Source organism: Miniopterus schreibersii (assembly GCF_964146895.1).
Source record: "Miniopterus schreibersii genome assembly, chromosome: 4".
In the NCBI taxonomy this organism is placed as follows: Eukaryota; Metazoa; Chordata; class Mammalia; order Chiroptera; family Miniopteridae; genus Miniopterus; species Miniopterus schreibersii.
Genome location: NC_138105.1, coordinates 73,636,980 through 73,653,805, shown reverse-complemented (window position 1 = coordinate 73,653,805; position 16,826 = coordinate 73,636,980). Strand labels below are relative to the sequence as shown.

At 54.5% G+C, this 16,826-nt stretch overlaps 1 protein-coding gene across 2 annotated transcripts; it reads left to right on the top strand.

Moving 5' to 3' along the window:
* Window positions 1–1,135: 1,135 nt before the first annotated feature.
* On the top strand, window positions 1,136–14,999 carry JAK3 (Janus kinase 3). Of its 2 annotated transcripts, none has more exons than XM_081135205.1 (24): window positions 1,136–1,285; window positions 2,384–2,576; window positions 2,971–3,094; window positions 3,422–3,533; window positions 3,700–3,845; window positions 4,100–4,394; window positions 4,992–5,114; window positions 5,193–5,350; window positions 5,771–5,882; window positions 6,127–6,313; window positions 6,877–7,004; window positions 7,234–7,365; window positions 7,935–8,019; window positions 8,728–8,855; window positions 9,496–9,628; window positions 9,706–9,857; window positions 9,977–10,127; window positions 10,754–10,893; window positions 10,975–11,164; window positions 11,545–11,669; window positions 11,933–12,105; window positions 12,587–12,704; window positions 12,948–13,058; window positions 14,246–14,999. In XM_081135205.1, the coding sequence occupies exons 2-24, from the start codon at window positions 2,393–2,395 to the stop codon at window positions 14,351–14,353; spliced, it is 3,315 nt and encodes a 1,104-aa protein (XP_080991331.1). In that variant the 5' UTR covers window positions 1,136–1,285; window positions 2,384–2,392; the 3' UTR covers window positions 14,354–14,999. The 2 variants fall into 2 exon arrangements, with proteins under 2 accessions (XP_080991331.1, XP_080991330.1); XM_081135204.1 differs by having other exon boundaries at window positions 1,198–1,285; window positions 2,380–2,576.
* Window positions 15,000–16,826: the final 1,827 nt, after the last annotated feature.

Sequence of the window (16,826 nt, the reverse complement as noted above, 5' to 3'; positions counted from 1 at the left end):
GGTGACTAGCCATTCTAGGATGTGGGAATTTTGGTGTTAAAACAGGGGCATTTTTCTGGGCCCTAAACCCTGGGTTTTCACCTCTGACTTTTCCTTTTTTTTTTTTACTTTCGATATTTAAACAATCATGTTTTTTAAAGATTTACTTTAAAAAGAAGACATGCTGTGTGATTCCATTTTTATAAAAGTGCAAAGACGGGCAAGATCAGGTTGGCTGTTAGAAATAGGACAGTGGTCCCTCTGTGGGGAACGCAGGGATCCCAGGGCTCCTGAGGCTGTGAAAGTTCCGATTATTGGTCTGGGAGCTGGTGACACTGAGGTGCCCCTAGGGGAAAGTTCTCTTCCTACAACACTCTCCCTCCCTGACAGTAACCACTAAATCACCTTGCCAGGGGACCTTCCTGTCTGGTTTAGCTGGCATTTGTCGAGTGCTCACTTGCTAAGGATTGGGTCAGTTACTGCATACTAAATGGGTTGATACTTCTGGGTGGGCTCAGGGGACCACTTCACTGAGGTGGGTGGGGAATCAGCCCATTTCACAACTGACAGAGCCCCAGCGGTGGGAGCCCTGCTAGGATCACATAGCCAGGACATGGTGGGGCTGGGATTTGAACCCAGAGCCTGGGGTCTTCACCTACCCCACCCCCAGGCTTATATTCTGGGTGCCTTAAAAATGCATTGATGCTGTCCCCTCACACCCCCATCCCCTACTATTATTTTGTAACAGTTTTTTACCCAACATTCTCTTTGGATCTCCTTCATTCTGGTCAGTTTAAGTGTATCTTGACCACCTCCCCCGCTTTTCCTCATTGGGTTCGAAGGCCAACCCCTCGCCCAGCCCAGGGGCCCTGAGCTCTGGGGTTCCCCAGGGGTGACCCTGAGAGAGAGAGCTGGAGGTTGGCATGTGTCAAACACTGCGAATAAAGGGGGTATTTTCCTCCTGGGCTTCCTGCTCTGGTGCCAGAGATGCTCTGGGGGTCTCAATGATGGGAGTGATAGAGACAGAGATGGTGGTGGTGGTGGGCAGTGGGGGAGACAGACACAGAGACCCCTGTGGGCAGAGTCATCAAACTGAGTCTGTTCTCCAGGGCACAAATCACATCAGATGCAGAAGCTTCCAGCCCAAAGTGCTTGAGTGTCACCTCCACCAACAGGGAATGCCCAACACCTTTACTCCTGTAAACCGTATGTGCAAAAGCCAGCAACCATCTGCTTCCTGGTTGGCAAATCTGTACATCGGTTATTAACTGCTCCTGCCTTCCTGGGGCAGGGGCTGGGCTGCGAGGTAAGTCTGGAGGCTGCAGGTTGACTGGAGATGTCTGTCTTGGGCACTAACAAGAGTGCTTGGTGTGAGTTCACACAGTCTGGGTACAGAGTATCTTCCAGCCCCTGCACAGCCCTCACCTGGGGGCCTATGGCTCCTCACCCATCTTGCATACTCAGAACCCCCTCTCTCCCTCTCTCTGTCTCTTTCCATCTCTTCCTCGTTCTGTGTATCTCTGTCCCTCTCTTCTTTCTCTTTCTCGGGCTGAATCCCTACCTCACCTGGCAGTATCTCTGCCCCCCGTTCCCAATCCAGGAGGTTTGTACAGTAAGCCTGCAATTTTTCGGTCCTCAGTTTAACGGATTTCGGATTTAGCAGACAAAATTTCTGGCCTGTATGTGAAAATTAACACCCTGTTAATTTTAAAATGCTTTTAACCAAGATTTGCTCATAATTAAATTAACAGGTTATTTTTTTATTATTATTAATTCACTGTTATTTTTAACAAATTTTAACAAATAGGCCATATGTTGGAAATTTTGCCAACATATGTAGTAATTTTGCCAACATAAATAAATGTTATTTATTTACAACTATAATCTACATATTTAAATCCAAGAGTCACTGCTTGTAAGTAATGTTCGGCTAATGATTAGTTCATGATCACACTGCATTGCATAATTGGTTCTGTTGTCTCCTGGAGTGATTTTCTGCAGCATTTTTAATGTGAGCCACCGATGTTCCCACGTATGTTAAGTCATGCCCCACCTGTGTGCATTTGTTTACTTTTGATGACTGGTGAATGCACCCATTTACTAGACATATTCAGTATAAATTTAAAGTTCCAGTAATACATATAGAAAACTTTTTTGTGAAATTAAACTTTTCATACATACTTAATTTTAATCACACAAGCTTGTCTACATAAGTAAAAACAGCTAAACTAATTTGTCAATTTTTTAACATACACATTCAAAAAACCCACTTTATTATACAACGAACTTTCTGCTTTAATGGATGCCCCCCCACACACCTGAATTAGTCCATTATATCAAGGTTTTACTGTAGTCTTGCCCCCTCTGCCTATAACTCAGGGGCTGCCTTTCTCTGTCCAGGCAGGCTGCATTCATGGCACCTCCGGGTGAAGAGACACCCCTGATCCCTCAGCGCTCTTGCAGCCTCTCATCTTCAGAGGCTGGTGCCTTGCATGTGCTGCTGCCCTCTCGGGGCCCTGGGCCCCCTCAGCGCCTATCCTTCTCCTTTGGGGACCACTCGGCTGAAGAGCTGTGTGTTCGGGCTGCTAAGGCCAGTGGTGAGTGGGTTTTTAAAATGCTGGGCCAGAGGGATGGGTAGGAATGAGGGCCCAGACTAGGAGCTAGAATAGCTGCCAACCCAAGTTAGCATTAGAGCTGGGGCTTTGAGGGATGAGTAGGAGTTTGGTAAGGGAGGAGGATACAGAGGGAATGGCATGTCAAAGACTCAAATGCTGTGATAGCACGGGAGGGAAAACAGTTGATCATCCCTCCAGGTAAAGCGTACAGTGGAAAGAGGTACTCTGGAGAGAGGGCAATGGGGGCCCTGGAGTATGTGTGAGCAGGGGTGGGACACAGTGTCATAGCTAAATGTGACAGAGCCCTGTGGAGCTGTGTGGGGGCTGCAGAGGATAGATGGAGACCAGGAGGGAGCTGATGGAGGCATCCCCTCAGGCATCCTGCCTGTGTACCACTCCCTCTTTGCTCTGGCCATGGAGGACCTGTCCTGCTGGTTCCCCCCAAGCCACATCTTCTCCGTGGAGGAAGTGGGCACCCAGGTCCTCGTCTACAGGCTCCGGTAGGAAGCCCTTTCCCCCCTACCCCCTGCAGGTGTGGGTTAGAGGATACCAGAATGGGGTGCCTTTTGCTGAGGGCTTAGGAAATGGGAGTTTAAAATAGTGATCTTACAATGTATCATTTCGCTGCACCTCCCAGTGAGTGCCCCAGGGAGGGTGTGATCATTGCTGGTTTCACAGATAAGGAAACTGAGGCCAGAGAGGGTATGTGGCTTGTCCAAGGTCACACAGCAATTCATTGGCACGTCCTGGGCTCTGATGTTTTGGCACAATCCTCTACCCCCCCCCCCCATACCCCAGACTCCAGGGTTCTTCCCTCCCCTACACAGCTTTTACTTCCCCAACTGGTTTGGGCTAGAGAAGTGTCACCGCTTTGGGCTTCGAAAGGACTTGGCCAGCGCCATCCTTGATCTGCCAGTCCTGGAGCACCTATTCGCTCAGGTAGGGGTCTGTGTGGGGCTCGGCCCAGGGCTGGGTGTCCACAGAGCAACCTCTGGGGTGGCCTTGGCTGAGCTTCCCTGTGGCAACCCAGGGATGGGGTCAGCCCAGCGGTGGCGGTCCGCAGGGCAACCTCAGGGCTCACAATTGGGCTATGACCGGCCCCTAGCACCGCAATGACCTGGTGAGTGGCCGCCTCCCCGTGGGCCTTGGCCTCAAGGAGCAGGGGGAATGTCTCAGCCTAGCTGTGCTGGACCTAGCCCGGATGGCCTGTGAGCAGGCCCAGAGGACAGAGGAGCTGCTGAAGACTGTCAGGTGAGGGCCTCCAGGCTGTGGTGCCCGGCTGCTTCCTGGGAGTGAGCAAACATGGCTCCACCAGGGCATCCCAGAGCCCATGAACCCCATAAGGCTCCCCACCCAGGCACCTCAGCCCAGTTCCACACCTCACTGAGGCTCCAGGGCCCTGCCTCCTGCCCCCAAAGGCCTGCCTATGTCCCTGTATGTCCTGTGGGCCCCAATGACCCTTCCCACACTGAGAGTCCACACCCCCCCACCCCACCCCCACGCAGCTACAAGACCTGCCTGCCCCCGGGCCTGCGCGACCTGATCCAGGGCCTGAGCTTCGTTACTCGGAGGCGCATCCGGAGAAGGGTGCGCCAGGCCCTGCGCCGCGTGGCCGCCTGCCAGGCTGACAGGCACTCACTCATGGCCAAGTACATAATGGACCTGGAACGACTAGACCTGACCAGGGCCATCGAGACCTTCCCCGTGGGCCTCCCCGGGTCTGCTGGTGGTCAAGATGCGTCGGGCCTGCTCCGCGTGGCTGGCGGTAGCGGCATTGCCTGGAGTCCAGGCGCGCAGGAGGTGCAAGCAAACGCTGGGTGGGACCGACGATGGGGGCGGGGCCTAGGAGGGAGGGGCAGGAAAGGGGGCAGGGCTCTTGGGCGGGGCCGAGAGAGTGAGAGACTGTGGGAGGGCCCAGGTGTAACCCGCTGAGTAAGAGAGGTGGGGCGGAGCGAGGAGGCGGGAATGAAAGTGGGCGGGGCTGAGAGGGAGGGGACTGACTGGGCAGGCAGAGCTCAGGGCGGAGCTCAGGGCAGAGCTAACCGAGGGTACAGGAGGCGGCGGAACTAAGAGAGGGGCGGGGCTATCGACTGACTAGGAGAGGCGGGGACATTAAGTGGAGCTAAGTGAGGGAGGGGCGCAGGGAGGGCACCCTCTGAGAGATGGAGGAGGGTTTGGTAGGGGTTGGGTGGGAGAAATTTGGGGATGATCAGGGGAGGGGTGGAGAGAGGTGGGACTACTAGAGGAGGTGGGGCTTGGCAGGGGCGAGGCGGGAAAGGAACGGACTGGGCCAGGCTGAGAGGAGCAGGGCTCATCGTTCGAAACCCAGGCTTCGAAGTGGGTTTGGGGACTCCGAGGAAGCAGACACCCACCTTCAGACCTCTGTCTCCCTTCCAGGTCTTCCAGCCTTTCTGCGACTTTCCAGAAATCGTGGACATCAGCATCAAGCAGGCCCCGCGCGTTGGCCCAGCTGGGGAGCATCGCCTGGTCACGGTCACCAGGACAGACAACCAGATCCTGGTGGGTGTTGGACTCCCCTCCTCTCCCGACTTATCCGAGGGCGGGGACCACAACGGGCGCTAACACGGTCCCTCGCAGGAGGCTGAGTTCCCGGGGCTGCCAGCCGCGTTGTCCTTCGTGGCTCTCGTGGACGGCTACTTCCGGCTGACCACGGACTCCCAGCACTACTTCTGCAAGGAGGTGGCACCGCCTCGGCTGCTGGAGGAGGTGGCACAACAGTGCCATGGCCCCATCACGTAAGGACAGGCCTCCCATGCTTGCCCTCAGCAGCCAGATCCACCTGGGGCCGAATCCCTGTCACTCCCCTTCTTGGTGCCTCAATGTCCTCACCTCCCAGGAGCCCTGGACAAGGGGTCAAGTGCTTAAGAGCAACTGGTGCATAGTCAGCGCTCAAAGTGGCTGGGGTCTCCTTTCTGCTGCCCAGGGCAACTGTGTCCCTCCCTCTGACTCTTGGGGTGTCAGGGCCATTTCCTCTTATTTAATCTCCTAGGCAGGAACCCATATTTTGGCGCATTTTATATGTGGGGGAGGGAGGGAATGTTAGCTGGTGAAGATCCCAGGGCTTCAGAGGGACTAGAATTAGAACTCAGGCTTGACTTGGTTTCTCTGCCTCCATCTCTTTCTTGGAATCTTGGTTCCCTTCTATCTTTCCCAAGCCTGGATTTTGCCATCAACAAGCTCAAGACTGGGGGCTCCCTTCCTGGCTCCTATGTTCTCCGCCGCAGCCCCCAAGATTTCGACAGCTTCCTCCTCACTGTCTGTGTCCAGGTTGGTCCACTACTAGAATGCAGGAGGGCAGGGAGGGCTTCCTGGAGGAGGTGAGATTTACTTGAGACATGAAAGATGTGCCGGCATTTGCTTCCTGAAGAAGGGAAGGTAAAAGATATTCCCTGTGGAGGGAAATAGCTTATGCAAAGGCTTGGTGATCAAAATGAGCCTGCAGTGCTCAAGGAAGAGGGAGTGGGGAGGAGGGTGCTGCCTACTCCCACTCAGGGACCACTCCTCCTTGCAGACCCCCCTGGGCCCCGATTACAAAGGCTGCCTCATCCGGTGCGACCCCACAGGGACCTTCTCCCTGGCTGGCCTTGGCCGACCCCATAGCAGTCTTCGAGAGCTCCTGGCAGCCTGCTGGGATGGTGGGATGCATGTGGACGGGGCTGCACTGAACCTTACCTTCTGTTGCACCCCTAGACCCAAAGGTGAGTCCGCCTTCTCCCGAGCTGAGCAGTCAGTCTGGGGTTCTGCTATTCTGTTTGTCACAGCTCTCGTGTGGCAAGTGGCAGAAAATGCGGTGTTTTAGGGAAGAAAAGTTGATTTATTGGCTTGTGGGATAGATTACTGCCTTAAGGCATGGCTGAATCCAGAATCTGAATCGAGGGTTGCCAGCAGGACTTAATTTCTCTCTTCATCTTTTACCTTCTCCTCTGTGTGAATTTCACTCTCAAACAAACCCCTGGGGTGGAGCAACTCTGAGGTGTGAGTTCTGAGTCTTCCAGAATCCCTAGCAATACTGAGACCAGATTGCCCATAGTGCTGGTTGCTCATTGGCGCCCCCTGCAGAGTTCCTTCCCTCTCTGTCTCACTCCCCCACCCCCACCCAGGGGCTACCTGAAGCCTCCTTTCAAGTGAACCACATGCCGGGGAGTCCTCATCTCTGGGTCGGCTTCCAGGGGAGACCCCAAACTAAGACAGGGAATGAACAAACCTTTGAGGGCCTTTTACCTCTGACCTCTGGTTTTCTCTCCCCACCCCTTCCTCATAGAAAAGTCCAATCTGATTGTGGTCCGGAGAGGTTGCAGTCCACCCACATCATCCCCTGTTCAGCCCCACTCAGGATGCCAGTTGAGTCAGATGACATTTCACAAGATCCCCGCTGACAGCCTGGAGTGGGTAGGGAGCCTCAGAGATTGGGGGTGGATGGGGACCTCAGTTGGAGTCAAGACCTGGTCTATATCCACCTCTGCTGTGTGGCCTCAGGCATGTGATGTAACCTCTCTGTGCTTCTGCTCCATCATCTGTAAAATAGGACCAGGGCTTGTGCCTTGTTCAGGCCAGGGTGGGGGTGGAATCCCACAGGAGTCCCCTTATTGGCCTCTCCTGTTGTTCCCTCACCCTCCAGCATGAGAACCTGGGTCATGGATCCTTCACCAAGATTTACCGGGGCTGTCGCCATGAGGCCGTGGACGGGGAACCTCGGGAGACAGAGGTGCTGCTGAAAGTGTTGGATGCTAAACATAAGAACTGCATGGAGGTGAGCAGGTGGAGACCAGGCCTTTGGGGTCAGGGCTGGCTGGGAAGAGGGTTATGGAGTCAGGCAGTTAAAAACACAGAAATGTAGCAACAACATCTCCAAATGATGAAGTACAGAAGGGTTTGAGACTACAGATGCAAGTGGAAAGAGTGCACCAGACTGTGGGAATAGCTGGTGCAAAGGTCCTGAGGCAGGACTGAGCACGGCACATTTAAGGAGCAGTGAGGAGACCAGTGGGCTAGAGAGGAGTGTGCAAAGGGTAGGGAGTGATGTAGATGGAGGTATTAGACGGGCCAGGCAGCACAGGGGAAGGCTTGAACCTTGCTCAACCTCCAAATCTCCCATTTATCTGTGAGAGACTCGAGTTAGACTACAGTGGGCACTTCTAGCCACCATCAGAAAAGTATGGTACAGAGTGCTGTGTGCACTCGTGGTGCGATCCAGGGCCAGAGGAAGTTGGGGCCAGGCCTCCTCCTGAGACAGATTTGTGAGCAGCAACTTTTGGGTCACTGGTCGGACCTTGGAGTGAGCGGAATCCATGCACTTTCTCTCCCTCCTGGCCTCCCCAGTCATTCCTGGAAGCAGCGAGCTTGATGAGCCAAGTGTCGTACCAGCATCTCGTGTTGCTTCATGGCGTGTGCATGGCCGGAGACAGTAAGAGACCCCCTGTGCCCCACCCCTGCTCTGCCTCACCGAGCCTATCAGTGGCAGCGTTAGAAATACACCTACAGGGTCCATCACTGTACACTGTGCCTCAGTCATCACTCCAGGCTCCCACCAATGCCCAGCCCCCAGAACTACCTCAAGCCAGACCTGGGTTCCAATGTCACTTCACTGTGTACCCCTTCTTCTACTTTATAAGGGCCACATTGCCTCTCCAAGCCTCCATTTCATTCGTTTAGTCCAGCCCAGTATGTGCCAGGAGTTGGGTGCACAGCAGAGAACGTGACAGGCTGGCAAGATGATATATAATCGTGTGTGGTGGGGACAGCACAGGGTACCGGGGTGGTCAGAGGCCACTGACACAGCTTGGAGGCCAGGCAATGGTCCTGGGATGGTGAGGATAAGTAGGAATTAGGGAAGAGAAGGAAGAGGGGTGTTCTAGGCAGAAGACACAAAATACACAAAGGGCTGGAAGTGAGATAGAGAGAGAGCTCAGAACCTTCCAGGCATTTCAGGCAGATAGTTCAGAGATGGGAGGTGGGAAGGTGGAGAGGTGAATAGGGTAAGGATGGAGGAGCAGAGGAGGGAACAGTCAGAGCAGAAGCTCAAGTGACTCCTGAGGGTGGAGTGGGGGACAGAGCCTGTTGCACACAATGCAGCCCTTCCTCCCAACCCTGCCCGTCCCTGTGCTGCCACCAGGCATCATGGTGCAGGAATTTGTACACCTGGGAGCACTGGACACATATTTACGCAAGTGTGGTCATCTGGTGCCAGCCAGCTGGAAACTGCAGGTGATCAAACAGCTAGCCTATGCCCTCAACTATCTGGTGAGTGCTTCTCTGCCTGGGCTCTGTAGTATGCACAGCAGTATGGCAAGGGTGCAAGGGGAGGGCATTTTAGACCAAGGAAACAGCATGTGTACAGGCTCAGAGATGTAAGAGCAGAGGAAGGGAACAGGTGGTCATCTTTGGATATCGGGAGTAGTGAGCAATGAGGTTGGGCAGGAAGAAGACTTCCCAAAGAGCTGAGGCCTTGAAGGTTGAGTAGGAGTTCATCATGAGGAGAAAGGAAGGAGGGCATGTCAGGCTAAGAGAACAGCCTGGGCAAAGGCCTTACTGCTGAGAGAGTATATTCCATGTCTGGGGTGCATCAGGCAGTTCACTTGGCAGGAGACTTAGGTGGGGATGTGGAAGAGAGCTCATGGGAAGAATGAACAAGGAATGGATTTCAAAAGGCCTTTAATGCCAGGCTGAGGACCTCTGAGCAGTATCTGAGAAGAGGAGGGATATAGTCAGGTAATAGGGGGTGGACTAGAGGAGGCCAGACAGGCTGTCAGTAATCTAGGGAAGATTCTAGAGTATGGTCTGAGCAGAACCAGGTGGGCTTTGAAGGATGTATAGCAGTTCACCAGATAGCATATTCACTCATCAAACCCTCCCTGGCTTCCCTTATGCCTGGCTCACTTAGGAGGATAAAGGCCTCCCCCATGGCAATGTCTCAGCCCGTAAGGTGCTCCTGGCTCGGGAAGGGACTGATGGGAGCCCACCATTCATCAAGCTGAGTGATCCTGGTGTCAGTCCCACTGTGCTAAGCCTGGACAGTAAGTGCAGAGAGCTGGAGGAAGGAGGGGTCTTGTGGGGCAAGGAAGTGATCCCCTGATGCCATCTCTACCCCCAGTGCTCACTGACAGGATCCCTTGGGTGGCCCCCGAATGTCTCCAGGAGGCCCGGACACTTGGCTTGGAAGCTGACAAATGGGGCTTCGGAGCCACAGTCTGGGAGGTGTTCAGCGGTGTCACAATGCCAGTCAGTACCCTGGATCCCGCCAAGGTCAGAGTTCCACTTTGACAGAAGGGGTTGCCTGAAGTCCAGCTTGGGGAGGATGAGTGGGTTTGGGAATGCCTTCTGAGGGTGCACCAGGGGTGGCTAGCTCCTCCTTCCGCCCTCAGAAGCTCCAGTTTTATGAGGAACGGCAGCAGCTGCCTGCCCCCAAGTGGATGGAGCTGGCCCTGCTGATCCAACAGTGCATGGCCTATGAGCCAGGCCACAGACCCTCCTTTCGTGCTGTCATTCGTGACCTGAACAACCTCATTACATCAGGTGTGTCATGGGTCCGGCAGGCTGAGCAGGACCTGGATGTGGTATTGGGCCCAGTGGGAGCAGAGCCCAACCTGTGTGCCTGACACCATTGGAGTGTTGATCACTATAACAGTCAGCTGTAATAGTCTAATAGCAGCTATAACAAACAGGCACCTGAGCTCAAGGTTGAACATGATGGGTGTTTAGCTCTCATTCAACGAGGGTGTTCAGGTCAACAGGCACTCCTCCCTTTGTGACTCCACCCATCCCATGGCCTTAGGTCTCTCTGTTGGACCCTCTGCAGTCAAGAGAAAGAATGTAGAGAGTCCCATGCTAGGTTTCCATGGGCCAGGCCTGAAGGGGTACCCAGTGCTTCTCCCCCATCAGTCTGAGCTCAGTCATGTGACCACAGCTCACAGCAGTGGAGTCTGGGAAAGCCCTTCAGTCTCCACAGCCATGTGTAGTTGCACAGGGTGCAACTGCCTAAGGGACCTGCCTTGGCCCAGAGGGCACAGTTTTCAGCCCTCAAAGTACCCTTTGGCTTGCAGTGGCTCTGCCATAATGCAAGAGAGGGTAAGCATGCAGGTCGAGGTCACATAGCAAGTCATCTTAAGACCCAATGCACACTCACTGTCTGTGGCCCCCAGATTATGAGCTCCTCTCGGACCCCACACCTGGTGCTCTGTCGCCCCATGATGGGCTGTGGAATGGCGCCCAACTCTATGCCTGCCAGGACCCTACCATCTTTGAGGAGAGACACCTCAAGTACATTTCACAGCTGGGCAAGGTGAGGTGGGCTGGGCTGGGCTGGGGTGGGGTGGGCAGGGTGGCAGCCAGGAACTTGGACACCAGCCCCACTGTCCCTCAGGGCAACTTTGGCAGCGTGGAACTGTGCCGCTATGACCCTCTGGGAGACAACACAGGTGCCCTGGTGGCTGTGAAGCAGCTGCAGCACAGCGGGCCAGACCAGCAGAGGGACTTCCAGCGGGAGATCCAGATCCTCAAAGCCCTGCACAGTGACTTCATTGTCAAATACCGTGGTGTCAGCTATGGCCCAGGTGCACCCCCTTCCAAATGGGTACTCTTAAATCCCATATCCTCATCTTCCCACGGTACCACTTTGGGGTGTTCTGCAAACACCAGTAGGTGCTATCGACACTTATTTATTCTGCTCTATCACTTCAAATTCCAGCTCTGTTCCTTAGGAGCATGATTTCTCTCTAAGTTTCCATGTTCCCACCTGAAAAACGGGTCATTACGAAGCAGCAATGAATCAGTGTATATCATAGAAAGTACTCAAGAGACATCGGCAATTAGTGTTGTTGCCTTCCCATTTTATAGAAAGAACCCAAGGTCCCACTCTGAACTGGAAGAACAGGGAAGGCAGTAGACAGAGTTGGGCCCCAAGGTGACTCCTCCTGCCTCCTCTGCCTCCTAGGCCGCCAGAGCCTGCGGCTGGTCATGGAATACCTGCCCAGTGGCTGTCTGCGTGACTTCCTGCAGCGGCACCGAGCGCGCCTCGATGCCAGCCGGCTGCTCCTCTACGCCTCGCAGATCTGCAAGGTGAGGGGAGGAAGCCCCTGGACCTGCGGGGCGAGCTGGCTAGCCTTGGGTAGGAGTCTGAGTGGAGTCATGGAGAAAGCTGAAGGTTGGATGTTTGGGGTCCAGGTCAGGTTGGAGGTGGGGCTGAGTTAGGGTTAAGGTTAGGACTGGAGTGTAGGATGGGGCAGGGGTGGGGTTAGGCTTGGGGTCTGGGTTGGGGTTGGGGTTGGATTCCAGGTCAGGTTCAGGGTCCCCGCTCAGTCATCCTGGGCTCTGTACCCCAGGGCATGGAGTACCTGGGCTCCCGCCGCTGTGTGCACCGCGACCTGGCAGCGCGTAACATCCTGGTGGAGAGTGAGACTCACGTCAAGATCGCTGACTTCGGCCTCGCCAAGCTGCTACCACTCGACAAAGACTATTACGTTGTCCGGGAGCCGGGCCAAAGCCCCATCTTCTGGTGGGAACCCGGCCTCGGCCTCGCCCCCCTCCCTCTGTACTGGCCCCGCCCCTCGGCACTGGCCCCGCCCCACAGCGGCAGCTGCACCCTGCCTCGCAGCTCGGGTACCCTGGCCTCTCCCTTACTCCCACCCCTCTGATCCGGCCCCGCCTCCTCAGTGCCCGGGGCCCGCCCTAGCCCCGCCCCCACAGCGCTGGCCCCCCCAGGCCACGCCCCCTTCCCCGGGTACTGGCTGCGTCCCTCCCCCTCGGCACTGGCCCCTCCCTTCCCCACTGCTGCCTCGTGAGTTGACCCCTCCCAGGTCCCGCCCCGGTTGGCCACAGAATCACCCCCATCCCACAGTCAGGGAAACTGAGACCCCGGAGTTGGAGTCTGACCTTCTCATAGCCCCACCTGCCCTGGACAGCTTCCCTAGCCCAAGGCTGCTCCTTTCCTGTCCTCTGCCGGTGCTCGCACCCCAAGGCCGCCCTGTCCCCTCCAGGTACGCCCCGGAGTCCCTCTCGGACAACATCTTTTCGCGCCAGTCGGATGTCTGGAGCTTTGGGGTTGTCCTGTACGAGCTGTTCACCTACAGCGACAAGAGCTGCAGCCCCTCCGCTGTGAGTCAACGTTCTGCGCCCCTAGCACCCTGGGTCCCTAGCACTTTCCTCCTCCCACCCCTTGGCTATGGCTCACCGTCTCCCCACAGGCAGCCCCTTCCATCACAGAGGACCCCTCCCCCACCACGAATGAGCCCCTTCCTCCCTTCAGGATGGCTTATCCCCCCCTAATCACCTGTTGGCCCCTTCCCCTCCGTCACGGAATGCTCGTCCCCCATCACCGGGCATTCTCTTTGGCCCCAGGAGTTCCTGCGGATGATGGGATGTGAGCGAGATGTCCCCGCTCTCTGCCGCCTCCTGGACCTGCTGGCGGAGGGCCAGAGGCTGCCTGCACCTCCAGCCTGCCCTGTTGAGGTGAGTGCTTGGAAGGACTGACTCAGTCCCACACTCGGGTCTCGGGCAAGCCAGCTGGCCCCTCTGAGTCTCTCCACCACTTTGTCTCTCGGGCGAGAGCTCCTGCTGGGGCATGAGGCTGAACATTCTCAGAGCCACAGTTTACTCATATCCAAAATGGAAATAACAATACCTTATAGGATGAGAACACCCAGCACACAGTGGATGCTCAATAAAATGACAGAGACTCTTATGGCTTATCATCACATCTTGTTTGTTGTTGTCAGTAGTCCTCACTAGAGGACATTTTTTCCCATGTATTTTTAGAAAGAGTAGAAGGGAGGAAAGGAGGGGGAAAGAGAGAGAGACACATCAATTGGTTGTCTCCCATGTTCCCACCCCAACCCAGGTACACGGCCTTGACTGGGAACTGAACCCACGATCCTTTGGTGCACGAAGCCACAGTGGTCAGGGCTATCATCACAACTTTTGTGGAAGTTTCTGCCATGCAGTTGGTTATTCATAAGTTAATTAGCTTGGGCCACAAACATGGAGCCACAAATGTGTGCTGGTGCTGGGGACTCAGCAGAGTCCTCCTGGTAGCCAGCAGAAGCTAACAAAAAATTCTGGTGGGGCCCTGGCCAGTGTAGCTCAGTTGCTTGGGTGTTGTCCTGTGCACAGAAAGGTTGCTGGTTCAATTCCAGGGTCAGAGCACATGCTCTGGTAGGGAGCGTGCAGGAGACAGCCGACTGATGCTTCACTCTCGCATCAATGTTTCTCCCTCTCCCTTCCTCTCAATCTAAAAATCAATACAAATATTTTTTAAAAACATTCTGGTGGGAAAGAGATGAACAGGGGGAAGTGATCGGGGAGGGATGGTCAGGGAGCGCTTAGAAGAGGTGATACCTGGAGGAGGAGCCCATCCATGGGGAGAGCTGGCAGACGGCTTTCTCAGTGGAGGATACAGCAGCTGTAAAGGCCCTGAGGTAGGAATGAGTTTGGTGTATTTAAATAATGTTGTGGCTGCATGGAACAAGGGAGAGGTAATGGAGGAGGGAGTGAGACTTTGTTCTAAGACCCATAGGGAGCCATGGGAGGCTTTGGAGCAGGGGAGTGTTGGAGTCTAAGTATATTTTAAAACTGTGAACAAGAGCCATGTCCTTCCTACCACTCCCATCTGACCCTGTTGTCTCCTCCCACACCCTCAGGTTCATGAGCTCATGAAGCTGTGCTGGGCTCCTAGCCCACAAGACCGACCATCCTTCAGCACCCTGGGCCCCCAGCTGGATGCGCTGTGGAGTGGAAGTCGGGGGTAGCATCCAGAGGCATGAGATGCACACCTTTCCTTCTTGTCTGGAGGGAGAATCTCACTCACTGTCATTTTTATATCTCCTGCATCTCTGGGTTCTTGTCTCAGTGGACTGGCTTTGTGAGTCTGGGCAGGATGCTGCTCCTCTCTAGGCCAGCTACTTCACAGAGATCCCCATGAGTCATCCCTGGCTTGTGCAGCAACAGCAGTTTCTTTGTGACTTTTGGAACTTGTGAAGATTCAAGACAGATGCCTCAATAGGGCCTGCTGAGCCCTGCCCCCAGAAGAGAGGGACCACATTTAAGCTCCTCCTATCTTCCCATCCTCTCAGAGGATGTCTTCCTGTCTGTTTTCAGCAGGAACATTGTGTAGCTTTAAATACATGATCTCAGGCTTCTGTTCACCAATTCTTCTCTCACTGGAGAAAGTCAAGCACAAGAGCAGCTGCTCTGGTTAGAAATTCACTTTTGCCCAGTCGGGCGTGGCTCAGCGGTTGAGCATCAACCTAGGATCCAGGAGATCGGGGTTCGATTCCCGGTCAGGGCACATGCCCGGGTTGCGGGTTGCAGCCAATCAATGACTCTCTCATCACTGATGTTTCTCTCTCTCTCCTCCCTCTCCCTTCCTCTCTCTGAAATCAATAAAGATATATTAAAGAAAAAAAAAAGAAATTCACTTTTTGGGGGAGCAAGAGTGACTGGGACTGTGTGAGGAGGCCAGGAGAAGCTGGGGACCCAGTTCACCCTAACTGTGCCCCAGGGCTTGTCTCCCTGCCTGTACACCAGGGCCCTTTCTGTCTTCACCAGAGGTTTACACATTGATGACCCTGGAGCCTAACAGGAGCTTTTCAGCAGCTGAGGGAAGAAAAGGCATTCTTGGCAGAGGGAACAGCAAGGTCACAGTGAGAGGGCTCAGAGTACAGTTTGTTGGAACTGATAGTTCTGCCACTTACTTGCTGTGTGACAGAGGGCAAGTTGCTTCCCGTCTTTGGGTCCCAGTTCCATATGCTGGCCCTTCGGCCGTGCAGAGTCAACTTCTGGAAGCTTGTGCAGGTTAAGCCCCACCAAACCTCACCTGCCTGCAAGGCTTTTCTGCCACTTAGCCTCCATGGAAAACTTGTATTCGTCTCTCAAAACCCCACCTATCAATTACCTCCCTGTAGTCTTTGTTGGTGTGCTCCCACCACTCCGTGCAAGCCCTGTACTTCCTTCTGACCCTAGGGGCTGGGGTGCTGACTGTGTCCAGCCTTGTCTCTTCCTACCAGGAGGCTCCATGGGGGCTGGGTGGGGTGGGCACAGAGGGGACTCTGGGGTGTTTGTTGAATGAGTAAAGGAGTTCAGTGGAAGGGATGGTTTATTGCTGGACTTGGGCAATGGGAAACCTTGAGAGGAGTGCCATCTGGGGAGAAATGGGGTTAAAGATGGGGGATAGAGGACCCCTGACAGGCACAATGAGGGCCTTAGGATAGGCCGCAGGAAGAGAGACAGCAGGGTATGGCATTCATTGGCTGGGGCCCTGGAGGACAGAAGCCCTTCCCCCAGCCCCAGCTGCTGGCCTCGGCTCTGTCCTGGGGAACTGATTATAGGCTTTTGGTGGGTGGAGGGAACAGGCTGTTCTGCGTGGGTCAGAGGGTAAGGCCTGGTTGGGAGAGCTAGGCTGTGGGGAGGGGTTCGACATCAGAAGGGCCAAACTAGCTCCCTGTGTGCTCCTCAGGATTGCTGGAAAGATATGGAGAGTGACAGAGAGAGAGATAGAGAGTGCGGGAGAGAGAGAGTGAGAGAGCAGGGGAGAGAGACAAAGACAGAGATCTCAGCCCAGGAAAAGCCACTTGCTTTGGTAAAAAGTGCAAAGTCAGAGGGTTGCAGAGCTGCTCTAAGCTAGAGCAAGACGTTTTTCAGCTCAGGCTCTCTCTGCCTAAGTTTCTGTTCTTGGTAAAACATGGTCATAAGACCTCCTGGGCACCAAGCTGCCACCCAGTAGGTGCTGAGCAAATGCAGCCACATTTGTCCTGGGCCCTTCAGTCTCTGCCCTGCCCTAGGGGACCCTGATGTGAGAGAGGCAGGAGAAAGCCAGCACCCTAGCTCCAGGGCCTAGCCTCCTGCAGCTTTGGGCAAGTGTGGGTTTTGTTATGTGTACCCTTGTAACAACAAGATTCTAGGTGCCCCTGGTCTCAGCTGTCTGAGTGCCCCCATCCCATGACATTATTTCTCTATTTATCTATTTCACTTCTCTAAAATGGTTTAAAAAAATAGTAATAAAAACTCCTCAGTCAGCAGTCTACCCTAGGGAGATACACCCAAGGCCCAGGGAGAGGGACTCCCGCTGTTCTGGGCCCTTCTCAGCCTATCAATAACCAACATTGTGGCTGGATCAGCCCCTGTGTTTATTATGATTACAAGACACCATCAATAACCATCTGGGGACTTTGAAAAAAATAAAGGTTTATTACTTATAGGACCTGGAAATGACACAACACACTT